Here is a 19,259-nt window from a genome sequence, read left to right on the forward strand (position 1 = left end):
AAAAACTTTTTCAATATGAGCCAAACGGAAAGACATCAGCTAATGGAGACGGGGGATGCGGGGCTGGGGGGCTGTGTAAACGCTACTTTTCGAAGCGAACAACAGTGGGATGGCCCCCAGAGTGATCAAAGATCAATAATGAAGTTGGGCACTTTATAAGCAAGTTCGCCATTTAATTATATCATATTGCAAGAAGAACGAATCAATGTGGGATTTAAAAATGCAACAGTAAAGTGAGCAAAAATATGGATTTAAAAATGCAACAGTAAAGTGAGCAAAAATATGGAAAGCTGTGCATGCATATATTCATTGTTATTAATGATTTTAAGTTAAATATAAACTCCTTTTTTTTTGCTATAAATCAACTGTTTTGAGCCCACTGTCATGCCGTCCTGCATCCTGAGCCCCACTGTTCTGGCCCCTGCGTTGTCTGTGACAACAAGGAGACACATATTTATTTTCTTGTCCCATTTAAAAACTTTATTTATTGACGCTGATAGGAATCTAGTCAGCTATCTGTGCGTTTTAGTTGCACCCCCTGCTCCCTGCCTCCCATGGCCACGCCCCCTCCCCTTCCCCAAAATGGGGGCAGGCCTTATACCTGATTCTAAATTTGTATGTACTTATCTTTTTCTGTTGTATTGCATTGTGTGTCGTATTTTTTGCATGTTTGCAGGTCGAGCAATAAAATCAAAGACCAACTACAGAGCCAAACACTTTGTAAAAGACAAACAAAAACGCCAAAGATAAACACTGGGCACAAAAAGTGACCACAAAGCCCCAAAAATTGGGCATCCTGTGGCGGGGGAGTGGCGGGGGAATGGCGGGGGTGAATGGGTTGCAGGCGTGTGAAGCTACAGCATTCTCGATGAGTGAGTGGAATCGGCAAAGGAGTTCACATTCATCGATGTCACCAATAAAGCGCAAGAGTGTCCTAACACAAATAAATAGGACTACAGCAAGCAAATGGACACTGGCAGAAAAAGTGGGGTGATTTTATCGAACAAGAGCTGAAGAGGAAAGTAAGAGGTAAAAGTAAAAGGAAGCTGAAGTCCGTAGGGCTACTAATACAACTCTACAGGTGTCCAAAAGTATGCAAAAATTGTATTGTACTCGAAAGCCCCTTTTATTTAATTATACCATCAATATTTATAATCATTTTGATTTATCCCAACATAATAAATAATGCCCTGCCTTTTTTATATACTTTAAACTAGGTTCTCTGGGTTTTTCGCGCGGTGCACGACCTGGGGACGAGCGGATCTGGATATTGTCCAGCTGGTGAGGATTGTAGAGCCGTCATAATCTAAAAATCTTGCCGCCGGCCGGTCGGTCGGTCGGTCGGCCTGGCAAACAAACAAACAAACAAACAAACGAACGAACGGACGGACCAACGAAAAGCCGTTTGGACTTTGCGCCCCATTCGAAAGCACAATTGACAAAAGGCCGGACGGTCCTGAACTACAGCTTCATCCCACCGCCCCTCAACCCCCCCACAACACCCACTTCCCATCTATCAAACCGAAAAGCCCCAACCACCCCCCCTAAACGCCCACTCTCTGAAAACTCTGCGAAAACGACAATGCAATTTTCATTACGCACTTGCCAATATTAAGCCAAAGTTTAGCACTGTCTGCTGTCTGGCCGCCCACCCATACAAACAAACAGAGCGGGACAAAAACGCAGAGGTGCACTGAGAAAAATTGCTAGTATTTTGATCTGATCAGTCAGCAACATAACTGCCCAGCTGAATTAAAGTTAATGTTCCAATGTACTTACATTGCATCGGAATGCATGGTTAAATATTATTTACAACTGACTTAAGTTAGCTTACCTTACTTCTCTCAGTGTACCCACATACACAGCCTCGTCATGTCGTGGTCGTGGGCTTTGTGGTTGCTGCAGCCACGCCCACTGCCAAGGTAATAAAGCAAAAGTTCTCATCCAGCTTGGATGTCCCATTTTCCATCCTCCTCTCCCAATCTCCCAATCTCATGGCTCCAAACCAAGGCGCCTATAAGCCTCCGACCAGAAGTAGTTTTGGCTGGATGCGGATGTGGCTGCGGATGTGGAAGTGGATCCGCATCAACAAAGGAAGCGGAAATGAGCCGGCCAGCTGTCTTTCATGGCCTGCTTAAGGTCGTAGGTGTTGCGGTTTAGCAACTGAGCCAGAGGTTCAAACGTAAGTACTTCTAATCACTGGGTTATCATAATTACGCAAACACGACGCATTTTGTTAGATAAAATAAAATATCTTCTTTTTATTCTTTACAAAATATTTAATTGGGGAAACAGGCTAATATGATTTATGCATTCGATTGAAAGGCGATTTCAGCCAGTATTTACAATAAACCTTTCCAACGATTAGGTGTGAGCATTGTGTTTAAGCCCATATTCCAGGCCCCTTGTGAGCAGTCGAATAATTAAGGTATATATTCCGATACGGTTTCGACCGCTGCCACGCCCCTACGCTCTTACGCCCACCCGACTGCCCGACCACACATGCCCCATCCAAGCTAATTATACGCGCCTCCAAATGAAAACAAACAAAAACAAACAAAAGCGCGTGGCCGCCGTTTATGAAGGCAAAAGCCGAAGGGAGCCGAAAGTGAAACGCTTATCACAAAGGTGCAGGCAAAATGCAGAAAATATTGGAGTAGGCGGTGGGGAATATCGATGTATGTATGTATGTACATATATAAGAAGCAAGGAGGGGGGAAAGCTATAATGAAGCCATCGTCCGCTCGGCGTAATTACGCGCCCCCTTCGAAAATTGATGATTTTCATTAACGACTAGTTAATAACTTAGCCAGCGCGAGAACGAGAGTTGGGGATAGGGGAGTGGGGATTGGGGATTGGGCATTGAAGATTCGAGATTGGAGATTCGAGGCGTCTTTATTATCGATAGCCAAAGGTATCCAAAGGTAAACACAGGGCGGAGCATGAGAGCCAGAAGAACGAAATGATGTTGATGTCTTCGCTTCTGCTGCTGCTTTTGCCTTCATCTCGGAACTTTCAATATTTGGCTGATTTGTGGCCTTTGATTAAACTGAAAAACATCGATTCGTTTTATTGGATTTTCGGTGTAAGTATTTTCAAAACTGGGCATTAGGTCTAGATTTTTTAAAGATTTATCAAACTTCTTTTTATCGATTTAATTGAAGAATGAACGATAAGTTATCATGATTCTAAATTGGATTGTTTTCTGGTGCTAGACTTCTTATGCAACTTTTATGCAGATAGTTCTTGTGATATATTCGAATTATTATTAGAAAATTCGAATTATTATTTTTTTATATTTAAAAAAAAAAAACAATAGTATCCAAACGTTTTTTTTAAGAAAACAAAGCTTATAAAATAAAAATCCAAATATATGCTTTATTTAATTTAAAAACGATTAATTGATGATACGTATATGTACATAATTTATCAAGCTAAAAGCGTATGAATGCCGTTTAAGAAAACAGTTATCTGTCGATACAGTGGACAAAATGTTTGGATTTGCTGTGTGGCCCCGTTTGTGCGGCCAAGTCAACAAAAACAATCGACGGCAAACAAAACAGTGGCTATTTGCCGACAAACCGGCAACAAAATGTGTCGCCGAGTGGCAATAAAAGTAAAAAACAAAAAAAACAAAAACAAAATAATTGCAGCGCCAGCAAAGCAACAAATGTTGCGCCCGAACTGCGCAACTCTCAAATGTGACTGAGAGATGTATCTGAAGAGAGAGGAGAGCAGCGGTTGCGTTGTTCTGGCAGCGCAGCATCAGCAACATACTGAAGCAACATGTTGCGGGCGGCGATCTTAAGCGCGCGCGGTCACCAACAAACAGACACACACACACACCGAGACGCACACACGCACGTGCAGAGGTGGAAAACCGAAAAATCGAAAAAACGAGCGACGAACGAAAACGAACACACAGTCGCCTGTGGACAAGCAGCCCGACTTGACGTTACGAACACCGAACGCCGCCGAACAACGAACGGCGATTTGAACGACGCGATTTGAGATTTGGTATTGGAGATTTGCGATTGGAGACTTGCGATTTGCGATTCGATTCGAGTGGCTGGAGATTTGAGACGCGACGCGCGCTTCAAAAACGCCTGCGCAAACGGCTGCCAAAGCGGCGATTTCGATTTCGAATTTTTTTGAGTGCTCAAGTGTGTTAACTTCAAAACTATTGGAGATTTGCTCATTTTTTGTTTGGTGCGGCTCTAGTGACTTTTGAAACTATTAAAAATCACAGAATTTGGAGTTCTTGTTCAAAATCTACAACTCGTAAACGGTTTTGAAAATTTGAAATATTTTTATGATTGTGCTGCGCCGAAACAATTAACTAAAAATTATTGATTTTTAAAACTTCTGATTTCGATTTGTTTTGAGTGAAATTGAGTGATTTAAAGCACCTACACAAGTCACTGAAACGCCAAACATGCCGCCACTGATCGGTGGACTGTTCCTGCTCCTGCTGCTGGGCACCACCAGGTTCACGCCCATCCAGTGCATCTCCAACGACGTGCTCTTCAAGATGTTTCCGCAACAGGCGCCGCCGGATGATCCGTGCTACAGTAAAGCGCACGAGCCACGCACCTGCATTCCGGACTTTGTGAACGCCGCCTACGACGCACCAGTGGTGGCCAGTTCCACGTGCGGATCGTCGGGCGCAGCGCAGCGGTACTGCGAGTACCAGGATCACGACCGCTCCTGCCACACCTGCGACATGGCGGATCCGTTGCGCAGCTTTCCAGCCCGCGCGCTCACCGACTTGAATAACTCGAATAATGTGACCTGCTGGCGCAGTGAGCCGGTGACCGGAAGTGGCGACAACGTCACCCTGACCCTCTCGCTGGGCAAGAAGTTCGAGCTGACCTATGTGATCCTGCAGCTGTGCCCGCATGCACCGCGTCCCGACTCGATGGTGATCTACAAGAGCACCGATCACGGCCTCAGCTGGCAGCCATTCCAGTTCTTTAGCTCCCAGTGCCGCCGGCTCTTCGGACGACCCGCCCGCCAGTCCACTGGGCGCCACAACGAGCACGAGGCCCGCTGCAGCGATGTCACCAGGCCACTGGTCTCCAGGATTGCCTTCAGCACACTGGAGGGACGGCCATCGGCGCGGGATCTGGACTCGTCGCCGGTGCTGCAGGACTGGGTGACGGCCACCGATATACGGGTGGTGTTCCACCGCCTTCAACGCCCCGATCCGCAGGCCCTGCTCTCGCTGGAGGCCGGCGGAGCAGCGGACTTGGCCAGCGGCAAGTACAGTGTGCCCCTGGCCAATGGACCCGCGGGCAATAATATCGAGTCGAATATCGGCGCGGACGTGACCACATCCGGCGGTGGTCTGCACTACGCCATCTCGGACTTCTCGGTGGGCGGACGCTGCAAGTGCAATGGCCACGCCTCCAAGTGCTCCACGGACGGCAGTGGGCAGCTGAACTGCGAGTGCAGCCACAACACCGCTGGCAGGGACTGCGAACGCTGCAAGCCATTCCACTTCGATCGCCCATGGGCCCGGGCCACCGCCAAGGAGGCCAACGAGTGCAAAGGTGAGTCAGCAAACCATATTCTAGTTAATATTTTAATCGGGATACGGGGATCTACAAATCTGGCTGGGAGTAACTGGGCATAAATGGAAATTACATATATATTTAAGCAGTTTATTACATTTAAAAAATAACATTCTTGAAAATATTTATATAAACAGGGTTTAAGATCCAACAGCAAGGGCATGTTAGTAGTTTGAAATAAATAATTCAGCTCTGGGAATATTCTATAAACAACGCACCGATTTCAGTTCAACATTTTTGTTTATTTATTGGTAATGGAAGGAGAATCACTATATAAACAACTTTGGTACATTCCCACCTTAACTTACACAAATACAGTATATATACAAAATAATTCAATATTATGAAATCGTACGTTTGATTTTGAGAGTCACAATTTAATTAGATTGTATTTCCTATCACAATCAAGTTGAAATACATCCAAAGTGTTTAGGTGGCGTATTTACATATGGAACACACCTCTGGGGAAAAATATAGGATTAGGCTCGGTTTTATTGGCCAATATTATTGAGAGGGCTTATGAACACACTCGAGGGATCTTACCTGCGCCACGGAGGCTCTTTTACCTAAACTTCTGTGGTGTGGAATATCCCGGCCAAGAGATTTTCCCGCCACACATCCTACCTAGGCCAGGGAAGTCAACCAACTCCCCCGTGGAAAATGGGAAAACATTCGCCGCAAAAGGGGAAATATCGATGCGAAATTATGCTACCTTCGGGGCGAGTATTTCCCCCAAGGACACTCTGCTCCTGGCCAGCCAGCCAGTCAGCCAGCTCAATCTGTTGGGCAAACATATCGGGACACAAAGTTAAAATACAAAAAGTAAGCATATCGATGGAGTGCAGGGTTGAAATGGTAATCTGGAGCTGGCGACTGGCGACAACTCCATTAGAATTTTCGATTTCAATTTTTCGAGGCAGTCGCGTGTGTTTGGTCTTCATCTTAGTTTAACTCGGCACGGGGTTGCTCTTTTCCACGCCAAGGATAAGAAGAATGCTGTGCGGAGGAGGAACAGGAATCTGGAAAACCCAGAGGCATGCATGTTTGTGCTGCGGATTTGGCTTAGCCATAATTGAACAACTCGATGGACACGTGTGTAGAGTGTTATGGGGGAGGTATGTGGCATGCAATAATATCCGTAGGTAAGTGAGACCCAATCAAGTAGCAACTCTTGGGCCAACCCTCGCCAGCGAGGCGAAATCGAGACGTTACCTTTGGCCGGGCTAAACAAGCAAACAAACAAACAACAGCAATAACATTCAATCAGGACACAATGCCGAGACTTCCAATGTCCGGGGATTGCCGAATTCGAAATCCTCAATCCTGAATCCTGAATCCTGAGTCCTGAATTCTGAAGCCAGAATCGAGAGACCCCGGGATAAACCCTCGCAATTAACCCTCTAAAAACTGGCTGAGCTCGAACAATAAGCGCGAATTTAAGCGAAATTAATTTGATAAGCATTTTCAACAAGAGCGAACACATAATTCCCGACAATTGAACATGAAAACGAGAGCAGGGAAGGTTTTGGGTTTTCGATTTCTTCTGATTTTGATGTTGGAATTTGATTTCGTGCATTAGAACTGACAAAATTCTAAGGGTTCACATATATGTGTGGCATATATAAAGAGTGGGAGACTTGCTCTATTGTTTTATTAGCAAAAAATGTTATATATACTTATATATATTTACAAGCAGAATATTCAGCATTTGCATATAAATTGATGAGCTACAATATTTGTAAAATCAAACTATATATGTATGTAACCTATTTTTCATTGGCTTACACTTACACTTGCACTTCATATTAGATGGCTCCATGTGAATGGAAATGCCCCCTGAAAAGCACTGGCATCATTCATTGCAGGCACTTGATGAAAGTGTCCTTCGTGGTCATCACGTGCCATAACATTGCAGTTTTTTCCTCCTCCAGTTGGATGGCGGTGCTAGGGGCAGGGGAAGGGGGAGGGGCAGGGGGAAAGGACATGCAGCCGGGGGACCTTTAGTATTGTTTAGTGCATAAATCACAGTCACACCATACGGGGCGGGAAAATGGAAAATGGGCGATGGAAGATGAAAATGGAAATGGAAGGCAGACGGTCTTATCAGAGGCCGGCACGTGTGCCAGACTCTCCTTCTCCTACTCCCGGCCACGCCCCCTGGCCACGCCGCCCCTCGGTTTATTAGGGTTGCAAAATGCAACCGACCTCTGCGTTCCTGCCTCCCTGCGTCTCACCCCCTCGGACTTGAACTCAAAGGACCCGCGCAGCATATGTAGCATGTTTATGGACAAACGAAATTAACGTTGCCATCGCCGCTTTTGACGTTCAATGTGACCTCAAACAACGGCTACAAAAACAACACGAACAACAACAACAATAACGACGAACAACAACACAGACAACAACCAACAGGCAGCAATTACAGGCCGAAACAGAAACAACAACAATGAAAAGGGAAACGAAAAATGTCCAGGCCGGAAAATATTTCCGATGAGCGGTGTGAAAAGAAAAAACCACAGAAAATTCGGAAAAAGCGAACATATGCGAGCAGATTGCACTCGAATCGAATCGAAACGAAACGAAACTCAACGAAAATGGTTATGGAAATCGAATCGAAGCGAATGGAATGGAATCGAATTGAAGGGCACGTGATGCTATCTTTCAACTAACTGCAAAACGATTTAGCTCGGCTTTTAATGAGCAGGCGATAACAGCAGGCAATTTGCAGGCGCAAGGACTCACTAAATTAGGAGTTTCCCAAATATATGCCACACATATGGAAGGATTTCATGTAAAACAGGCGAAGGAAGTAGTACAAATTGGAATATTTAGGGAAATAAAGCACTCCGAGATGCGAGGAGATATTATGCATAAACGATTCGCTGTTTCCGCAATATATCATTTCATAATAATGCGCAAAAGTCAATAAACAATTTCTAATGCATATGTTGCTAGCCACGCATAATAAAGTAAAAAACTTTAAGGCGGAAGTTGCTATACTTTATGGCGTATTCCATGGAAATATCTCTTAACACCCCAAGGGTTTTTCGATGGCCAAAATTATGGTTCATTAAATGGATCAACAAATAATAAAGCAATCTTTGGGGTTACAAAATATGCCCCCAAAAAAGGGCTAATATCTTGGAGAGCGAATTACGCAAGAGTCCCGGGGAAATCGTGATTAATGCACAGATGCAGTCCCATTATTTCGCTGTGCGCCGGAAACCATTCATTCTCAACATTCTTTTACCATAAATTGCCAAACTCCCAACTCGCAGCATAAATTCGCCTCAGATTTATAGGTGTCGAGAACAAAGGAGGCTAAAGAGCTCTCCAGCACACACTCGTACATACATAATGCATATATTTTTAATGAGTTAAGACGGCAGCCAACTTTGACCCGCACTTAACCCCTCAATCATATGGCGAATGCAGTTTATCACACACCTCCCAAATCGGGCCTAGGATACAGAAATCGGAAGAGTTGTACATATATGTATATAATGTATGTTTGCGAGTCATGGGAGTCATAAAGCTGAAGAGCAGCTGAAAATAGAGGAGAGCGCGATGTGATGATTTTCAATTTGAATTTAAATTTGAACAAAAACCAACAGAAATTCGTGAGATGTGGCTAAAATTAACGTCGGCGCTGCTGAGATGGCGCACAATAAATAAATTTAAATCCGTTAAAACGTTTGGCGAATCAAGACATTACTCATACGCCGTGTTGTTGCCAGAAATAGTTCCTCTGATGGACGGGTCGAAAATGCTTCGCTGCGAGTGCGAGTGGTGGTGATAAATGTGCCGGGGGCTTACGAAAATGCCGCGCAAATTAGCCAAACAATTTGTCCAACTAAAATCGAATGGAATGATTTCGTGGCCGCCGCCGAATGATGTCTATATATCATCGGAGGAAAACAAGGGCATCACCACTAGCCACTAATAAGGCGGGTTTATTAATGATGCATGCGTATTCATAAAACCTATAAATTTCAGTTAGTTATAAACTAATCCGTTCAAACTGAGTACATACACTTTTGCCATATTTGGCTTGACAGAAATCAATTAGTCATTTAGTCAATTAATTTAGTCACTTCAGTGTCTTTTGAATGCAATTGCAATAAAACTGCTTAAAGGAAATAAATGAGCAGTAATATATAATCTTTTATACTTTTTTGTTGACCAAGTTAAAGGTTATTTCATTATTTGCTGCCATCACCTTTGCCTTGTAAATGCATTTTCCCATCTGCCAGTTTTTTGCTGCTACCACCACATTTTTTCCCTTGACATTTTCCGATTTTGTCTCCGTTTTTCCTGTTTTCTTTTGCATTTTCATTTTTTTTGGTTTTTTTTGGCTGGCTCCCCTGGACATTGATTCGAAATTGCATTGGCATGTCCTCAAGTTATTTGCCCATCCTTTTTGGGCGGGGTTTGGGCTTTGTTTGGCTGTGATTCCGCTGCTTTGTGTGTGAATGTCCTGTGGCTATAATTTCGCACAGCATTCCCTGCCAGTCGCCTTATGTCAGTTTTCATCAGTAACATTTCATGAATTTTTTCACATTTTTTTTCCCCATTTTTGCGCACTCGTGGACTTTTCCTTCCACTGGGATAAGGATGAATGGTTTGTGCGGAGGAGGGGAGGGGGGGACATGCGGGGTCCCAATGAGTAGAAAGCGAAACGTGCAAAAATCCTTTCGCCTCGCCATCTACTCCGTTGTCATTTTAATTGTTGTTTACCGGGCTTGTCAAATGCGCACTTCAGTGTGCAAAAAATACAGAAAAAGTACAGAAAAAATACAGCAAAAATACAAGAAAATAACTAGAGCATCTGCACTCCCGACTTGCTGATGCCCTGCACTCACTGAATTGGTGAGGTAAAAACGTTGATGTAAAGATGGCCGAGCTTATAACTGCAGATATATAATGATATATACTATACCTAGTTCATTCCATATGCACTTAATAGTTATTAAACCTAAAATGCAATCTACCAGGTATGAACAGGAGGCAGTAGTCCTTCAGCATTGCTAAATGATGAAGACCCCAGGTGGCGCCCTTTCAGCCGGTGGGTCTGTCATTTTGGGAGCCTGAATAGAACCGGGGACACCTAGACCATTCGTTATGATGGCCGGCTGTCTATGACGAGGCTGTCATCGCCATACGCTCTGATTTACTGGCCAGCACATACTCGTCCTCGTATCCTTGCATCCTCGCCCATATATTCTGCCCATCCTTTGGGCATACATATGTATATCCTGGCCAGTGGCTTTAATTTTTGCACATCACTATTGGCGAATTCACTTTCATCAGTGGTGCTTAGCGAAATGTATTTAGCAATAATTAGCAACTTTTTACAACACACTTTCGCACTTGCTGCATTTATGTTGTTAGTTATCGCCCCTCGAAATGTTTGGCAAAATGCTGGCAGCTTAAAAAATGCCCTCATATTTGCTATTCTGCATATTTGCCCCTTTGGACTTAGCAGTTGGCATTTGTTTCGGTTCGGTTTGGGCTTGGCTTTCAAGTGATTATGATTATTTTTTATGCACATAACGCCACACAAAGCACAACATGCAACCCCAGCAGCCAAAATCCTTCGCAGGCTCATCAGCCAACGAATGTCAAAAGCAAAGGGCAAAGGCAGCCAGGACACAGGGAGCTCAAAAGCCAAACAAACCAAAACAAAACGAAACGAAGAGTTAAGTCAGCAGCTTTGGGCGGATCGCTGAGTGTGGCTACAACGATCTATGGATGCCCTACAAATGTTAGGATCATAAATTAAGAGGTGTCTCAGCAACTACTAGACTTGACTATTTTAAAACATCTTCATATTATGGTTTGAATGTTCAAACTCCCATTTTTATATTCTTTGCTGTGAGCCATGGATTTATGATTCCAACTGCTCATCAAAGTGCAAGGACAGCGCCTGGCCATTTCTATGCCACAGCTTCAAAAGGTAGAAAAAGGATCTGAGTCCTTCCCCGTCCATTCAGGCTGCTAGAAAATGGCCAAAGGCCAGCTGGGATGTGAGGACGAATGCCGTGCGTTGATTTTAACTGTTATTACTTGCTGGTCGAGCATGTGGATCAGGTGAAACGGGAAGGGGAATGGGAAGGGGGATGGGGATATATACATATATGCATTTATATACACACATCTCTGAGCACGGAACTCGACCCCGTCGACGTCGTCTCTATTTGTCTGGCCATTTGAGTTTTGTGTAAGCAGTTAATTGGATCAGGGGCTGGTTGCCTTCATATCTTGGCCCATCCCATGCCATCCCATGCCATCCCATGCCATCCCATCCCCCCCCAGGATCGGGATTCCAGTCCATGTGGCAAAGAAAACGGCATAAGAGATTGTTGCATACTTCATGGAGCTGTCGGATACATTTTTAATAGGCTTTGAATGCCGAGCCAGTTGGCAAATGTCAACACACAAACTCGAGGAATGCCAGCGGGTTGGGTTTTTCACAGAGTGAGAGAGATACAGAGAGGAGGGGGGGGTTTTGGAGGAGTCGTGTCTGTTCGTGGAATCTATTAAATCATTTTTGTTGCTAATACATTTGTACATAAATACAGCAGCAACAAGCATATGTGCACTTGCCACTTCCATTTTGTTGTTGCTGTTGCTGTTGGGTGTTGCTCTTGGGAATTCCTTTGAATTTGAATTTGAATTGCGAGAATTCCCTTCGAGAGGCGGCGAACTTGCAACTTGGGGCAGCTGCCCATGCGCAACAACAACATCAATATCAGCTGTCTGCAACAATAGACACGGAAGGCATGGAAAAAGATAGCTGCACATGGGTGGCTTAAAAAGTTCGGAAGAAGCTAAAGTTTTGTTAGTGAAAATATCATCAGTTATGTAGGTTTAAAAAACAGGCTTTCAAATTAGGGAAAATATCGAAGATAATGTTTCTTGGAGTTCTAGCTTGGTTTTTTCTTCATAACTTGGCTAAAAATGGTTAGAAAGTTAAAAGAATTAAATTTTTTACTCCTAATTACCAAGATATCATTTTTTGTTTTAAATGCCACTTGATTGGGGATGAAATTATGAGCTTAACAAGATATTACTTTCTATATTTCGATCATTATTTCTATGTTTTTGAACAAAATACTGTTTTTTTTTACCTATAGTCAGAATCAAATGCTATTGGCAAGCAAATCTTTGTGATAAACAAAAGCATTAAAGTAGTCGCCCAATAAAACTAATTCCGCCATAAAACTGAACTAGCATATATGTATGTATATTAGTTTCGAATCCGTTTGATCAACCCACTGTGTCCAGCATAATGATATGTATGGCATATCGGACATAAAAAGCCAGCAGCCGAAGGCAGCCCATAAATCAAAATGTGTGCAGTGGCAACAACGACTTCTTCTCACCTTCGACGGGAAATGAGGGGCGTTCGTTTGGCTTTGGTTTTGGTTTTGGGTCTTGAGGATTCAGTTTTCAGTTTCAACATGGTTTTCAGCTTTTTTTTCGGTGGAAACGCCGCTGCCAAGTGCCACTAAACGTAATGTAAATAAGCATTTAACAGCAATAGCAACAACATCCAGGCAGCGAACAAGCAACATCGCAGCAATAAATGGCATTACAAACAACGGGCAAATAAATCGCAGTGAAGCGCAAATGCTCAGATGAAAAACTTGGACGCCGCCAAAGTTGCTGCCGCGCTTAACATTTACAACATGCAACACACAGCGAGAATTATGCAGGCAGCAGCAGCAGCAGCAACATTGCATCTTGCATCTTGCACATCTCCCATTGCACATGGCACATGGCACATGGTGTTGCCGCCGACATGTTGACTTATGCCGCAGCAACACACTGCCACACTCGCCACAACTTCTCAGTTCCTCATCGGCAACTGCAACTGCAACTGCATCTTTAGCTCCATCTCCATCTTTAGCTGCATCCCCTCGGCCGCCGAAATGTTGCACGCTTCAAAACACTTGGACATGCGATTCGAGATTTGAGCAACAGCAGTACACAAGCAACTTGCAACGGCCGCTGCAACTCGCCTTTTTATTGTTGCCGCCAGCACCTTGCCTGCTTCCCATGGCCACCTGAAATCAGAAAACGGGGAAAAAAAAAGGGAAATAATAACAAAAGACCAGAAGTTTGTGTGGTGGGCGCCATAAAATGACCACAAGTGAAACATGTTGGTTATGGGAAGATTTACGGATAGCCAACTGCATATATTTTCATTGAAGGAATACATAGCATCTAACAGAAACATTTTTTTCACACGATTAATATAAAATTGGGAGAAAGCTAAAATCGAAATAAAAAGCAGCGTATCAAAACTATAAGGGTTACAATTTGGCTAACAGACCAGCATAATTATAAAAATCTTCCTATACCATTTACACGTTGACTAATTGGATTTTCCATCTTTAAATTGATTTATTTAGTTTCTTATAAATCTTGTACACTTCGGCCATAAATCAGGTTGAGCAGAGAAAATGTATTTTAAGTTTCCCATGAAAATTTATTCACATTTGCGTTATGTGTGTGTTTTATGCCCCTGACTAACCCATTTTGATGCAGCATTTAGTCGGCCAATTTGATTGATATGTTCTTGGATTTGTTTTATAGATAAACAAACATTTCAGTTTCTCACTTTTTATACGCCTCGAGAAAAATATATTTTTTTTTTTGGTGGAAATTAGCTCTCACCTCATGCGAACATGCCATAAAATCTGCTCCAAATACAGCTAATTATCGAGTAAAGTACAGAACACTCGCCCCTTCACAGTCTTCTCAGCCTTTTCAGCCTGTCAGCGGGAAAATTTATCCCAAAAAGAAGGAAAAACTGCTGAAATCTCGAAAACGGGGCGAAGAAGTTGCGCAAAGTGGCCAAAAAGGAAAACGACGTGAATGACGCCTCTCAGTCGGCGGCAGGTGCATCATAGGTGTGAAGTGCCAACAAAACCTGCACTCGGAAAACTCGAACTTCCCCTGCAAGTTATATTTAAAATAACACGGAGGCGAGCCAATTGAGATCACTTTAAACCATCTCTTTAACTTCAAGTAGAGCAAATATATATATATATATATAATAATATATATAAATTCAGCAAATGACTATCTTATTTTTATATATTTTTTTGGTATTGCATAGTACTTTTCAAATCTGTCATTTACATCAGTAATAGTTTATGGCTTTGGCTAATTTTGGAAAATAACTTTTTTGTTGCACCAAAACGTACGTATTTAATGCTTTTTATGGTACAAAAAGTTGTACCTTTACCAACTCTGCAGTTATACCCCGTTCCCACTGCACAACAACCCAAGGCACTTCACATATACTCCGCCAGAGTTTTTTAGTCAAATAAAAAGCTCATTAGGCGAGTTGACCAAATTGCAACATGTTTCTTAATTTCGTTGTTGTTTTTCGTCGTTATTTCTCTTGTTTTTTTGTTTTTTTTATACATTTTTGGAAGGGCGGCGGCCACGCCTGTGGAAAAAAGCCAATTCAAATATTAACCCTCCAGCTGCCCCCCGCCTCCACACCCCTTGGCAAACAAGAGATAAACAAACAAGCAACGAGAAAAATAAAATGAGATAAAATAAATGAAAAGCAAATTCAAGTTGGAAAAGCAAAGCTTCAAAATCAAGCGGGAGACGTTAAAAGTCATTAAAATTGAAACTGTCGAATGATGATGCTGCCGGGCAAAGGGGCGGGGAGTATGGGCGGGGGCGTGGCCAGGAAGGGGGGGTTCATTCGAACAGGTGTGTACAACTCGCCCAGGGTCAGGCAAATAATTAACTCTGAGCCGATTTTGGGCTGCGAAAGTTCCAACGGCCTATCACTCACAGGCATCAGTTTTATTTTTTTTTTCTGGGCTGGAAATTAATTTTCTCACACACTGGGGGAAATTTCGGGAGAGGTAACTTAATTACAAACCTCCAGATCGGAGTAGAGATGAGCACTTGATTATCTAGAGGAAAATACCTGGAGGGTGTTGCTCCAAGTGGACTTTTGTTATAGTTTACCGAAGTAAAGAAGAAAACTTCAGTAATCCGTTGATCATTGGAAGCTTTCAGAGAAAATAAAAATGTGTTAGCTTAAACCTACTACAATTTAATAGCAATCTTTCTTTCTTTTAAATTCTGACTTGGTCTTCTATAAACTGCTGACATGCAAAAACATAAACAAAATGCTGTCATTCCTCTGACTAATAACCATAATGCAGCCAAATTCGCCCTGACTTTCTCTGCCAATTTGTGCAACAATTAAATCAATTTTCTTTTATTACCTTGTGGGTTCTGGAGAAGTGTCCAAAAAGTGAGCAAAATGCAAAATGCTCTACCAACTAGCAAGTAAACCTCATTCATCCCATCGCACTTTTGGCCCTGCGAACGTTGTTTGCATTTAGTTTGCGTTGTGTTATTGCTTTGCTCAGCCGGGCATCCATCGATGTTATGTCGGGTGTATGGGGTATTTTTGCTTTAATTAAATTTTACACAAATATTTTGTGCGATGCGAAAGTATTTCCCAAATTGAAGTTCTATGCCGACGCTCTATGCCACCCCGTTTTTAGCCAAATGGGGATGTTCATCGCGAACGAGCAAGGGGTTTTCTATGGGAATGGGAATGGGGATGGGATTCAGCTTTTGGGTTGGGGGAGATTTCTGGATCCTGACAAATGGTCACCTGTTCGAAAGGTAAGACCCCGAAAAGGGTTGGGACTATCTTGTCGAGATTTCCCGACTCTTTTCGCAGCCCGACAGGCGCCAAAAGACGACGAGATTAAGTCATCGAAGCGGCAACTCGGAAAAAGGGAAAACGAAAGCCAACAAACAATAATCTAGCTTTCATTGTCTTGAGGGTGGTGGTTGGGTGTTCTGGATGTTTTGGGCGGCACTCATCGTTTTCCCTTTTTGAAAAATATTTTCATTTGACAAATTTTAGATTTCCTTTTCATTTCTCGCTTTCGGTGGTTGGTCTTGTCTCTTTGGATTTTTTTTTTTTTGACTGGGGCTGGAGTGGCATTTACTTGCCGTAGGCAAAACGGGCTCACTTTAATTTGGTTTCTTTTTTTTTGTACTTTTTATTTGCTTGCTGCTCAAGCACGTAATTATCCTTTTTTGAACGCTTACTCCCTCAACTCCGAGCATCTTTTTCTGGCCTTTTGCATTCCGGTAACTTGTTTATTTATTTATTTTCGGCTTTCCTTCTGCTGACTGGATGGCTGGCTGGGCCACTCCAGTCCATTCCCATTTTATGACATCTTGTTATTTTTATTGTTATTGAGTTTTGGCCTTTTGTCCCCCGCACACACACACACACACATATACACTGACAAGCCGTAGATATTCCCATTGTTAATGCCATATTATTAATTTTTGAGGTCTGCAAACGATCCTATTAGGCAGTCGTCCCCAAAGAACATTGACAACTTCATCAGCGGAGTGGGGAATGGGAATGGGAATGTCCACCGAAAAACAAGACAACTTTTTGGGAGGAGGGTCTGGAGAAGTATCGCATCGGATCAAGTATCGTAAGACCCGTGTCAAAAGAAACTCCTACTAATCTTCGTTCTACAAGATCCAACCACATTGATTAGAAATCAAAGCCTTTTGCCGGAACAACAATTTTCGCAGCCCAGCGGCCAACAGCCGTAATCAAATGCAAATTATCAACACACACTGACGAGTAAAGGCGTGTCTACAAAAAGAAAAAGTTTCAATTCGGCTTTTTATTTTATTTCATTTCATTTTTCCTCCCGAATTTTGTGTGTGTTTCTCCTTCTTGACCACAAAATTTATGTAGATTTACTGTGGGCAGTTGTGTCTGGGTTCGATTTTCGGTTTTTCTGCCTTTTATTTTGGTTTTTTGTTTTTTTTTTGTTTTTGATTGAGACATTTCCAAGTGCGACTTCTTGGCCATGGTCAATTAAAATGTAGCGGAGGCTGAAACTAGAGAAGGAGAGATCTCAGCGGAAGATGCTGGTCGAGATGGGTAATACTCTACTAAGAAGAGTGGGAAAGTGAGGAATAGAGTTTTGAGGATATGATTTCTATTCCATTTCCAATAATAGTATTTAACATTACATATTTATTTAGAATTACGATGCAATTAGATGTATATTTTAATTTCGTTGAAATACAATATATTTGTATTTGTATTGTAAAACTTAACATATAATATTATGATACCCTGTCAAGCTGTGTGGAGCTAGGGTATCTCGCGCTAAGCCGCTGGCCAAGATCCACTGGGCTACGCCTATCGATTTCAATGGGCCAACACGCCAAAGCGCAATCAAAAAGCGTTTTTAATAATGCGCTAAGTGATTGTTAAGCGCTGGTGGAGATGGAGTTGGAGATGGAGAGCCCAACTCGATGGCTTTCCCAATCCCACAGCTCACAGCTCTCAGCTCACGGATTCCAAAGTCAGAGTGGAGTCGTTAATGAGTCTGTTGGTTCGACAACTGCGACCTTCGGTGACACCCGCATCTTCCACTGGGAAATTAATTGGGATTTCTAAATTCCCATTCACTAAGGAAATTCTATCAACACAAAGAAAATCCAAGTGAATCCTAGCCAATACATTTTGCAAATGAGCTACGGAAATAGTATGGGTTTCTTGCACTGTTTAAATAAGTATTTGCTGCAACTTTGCCACATTTTTTCCCAGTGTGGCAGTTGCTTTTTCAGGGCTTGGCCTTTTTGCCTTTTTGCCGGCTTATTAAAACTCAATTACATTTAATTAATCAACCAGACGAAGTTTAGCTGCTCCGACACCTCGTCGCAATGACGTTGCACAATCGCTGGGAATGAAAAACCCGGGGGAAACTCCAATCTCCATCTCCATCTCAATCTCGGTCTCCATCTGAAGAACTGGCAAATCGGCATTGGCATTGGCTTCATTAGCGATGAAACAAACACCAAATTATCGGCTCAAACAAATTGAAGTTGCTCATCTGCATGCGCAAACAAATCGGTCAAGTTGCCTGATTGGAGGCGACAAATATTTCGAAACCGATTCCGGTCCGTGGTCAGTCCATGGGGCAAGTGAAAGGTGGCAAGATCGAGAGATGGAAAGATGGAAAGATCGAAAGATGGAAATATGGAAACGATGTGAGGATGACGATGGGAAAACGATGAGTCAACTGCGCCAAACCAACTGATGAATGGTCAAGGCCTCAATGAATGGATGGATGTGAATGGATATCGGTGGTCATTCAAGGAACTGAAGTGAGTAGTGCAGTGCCTTGATTTCTTTACTTCCAAGTCCATCAAGGGGTGAAGGTTGGCTAGGTGACAGAAGAGTATAAAATTGTGCCTTTATAAGCTTTTAAATAGAGCAAGCCACATGATATTCGAATTGTATTCACTTAGTTTGAAACTTAGTATTCTAAAACTCGTTTATTGAAAGCGCATTGCCCCCAGCTGCGAGTTTAAGCTCAGCTACTAAATGCTGGCAATTACCCACTTTTATTTCCTCACGGGAACTTTGGCCCATTTCCAAGTTTTCTTATCACACTCAACTATTTAAGAAGCTGCGCAAACAAAGCGCGCCCAAAAAATAAATACAACCCGAAACTACAGAAAGAGAAACAATTCAAGAGGCAAACGAAAAAGTTAGAATCGACTTTTTTATACCCATTTCTTTACTGAACAACGCTCAGATTTCCATTAAAATGAATATGGAAAATGCATAAATATAAACAAAAA

At 42.8% G+C, this 19,259-nt stretch overlaps 1 protein-coding gene across 2 annotated transcripts in view; it reads left to right on the forward strand.

The window, feature by feature from the left end:
- Window positions 1-3,942: 3,942 nt before the first annotated feature.
- The window catches only part of LOC122623646 (netrin-A), a 43,267-nt gene continuing 27,950 nt past the window's right edge, over window positions 3,943-19,259 (forward strand). For both annotated transcript variants that reach the window (XM_043802921.1, XM_043802922.1), the window contains exon 1: window positions 3,943-5,552. In XM_043802921.1, coding sequence (XP_043658856.1) covers window positions 4,436-5,552 — 1,117 coding nt within the window. In that variant the 5' untranslated portion in view covers window positions 3,943-4,435. The remainder of the gene's footprint in view (window positions 5,553-19,259) is intronic.

The sequence above is a fragment of the Drosophila teissieri genome, chromosome X (genome assembly GCF_016746235.2).
Source record: "Drosophila teissieri strain GT53w chromosome X, Prin_Dtei_1.1, whole genome shotgun sequence".
Taxonomy (NCBI): domain Eukaryota; kingdom Metazoa; phylum Arthropoda; class Insecta; order Diptera; family Drosophilidae; genus Drosophila; species Drosophila teissieri.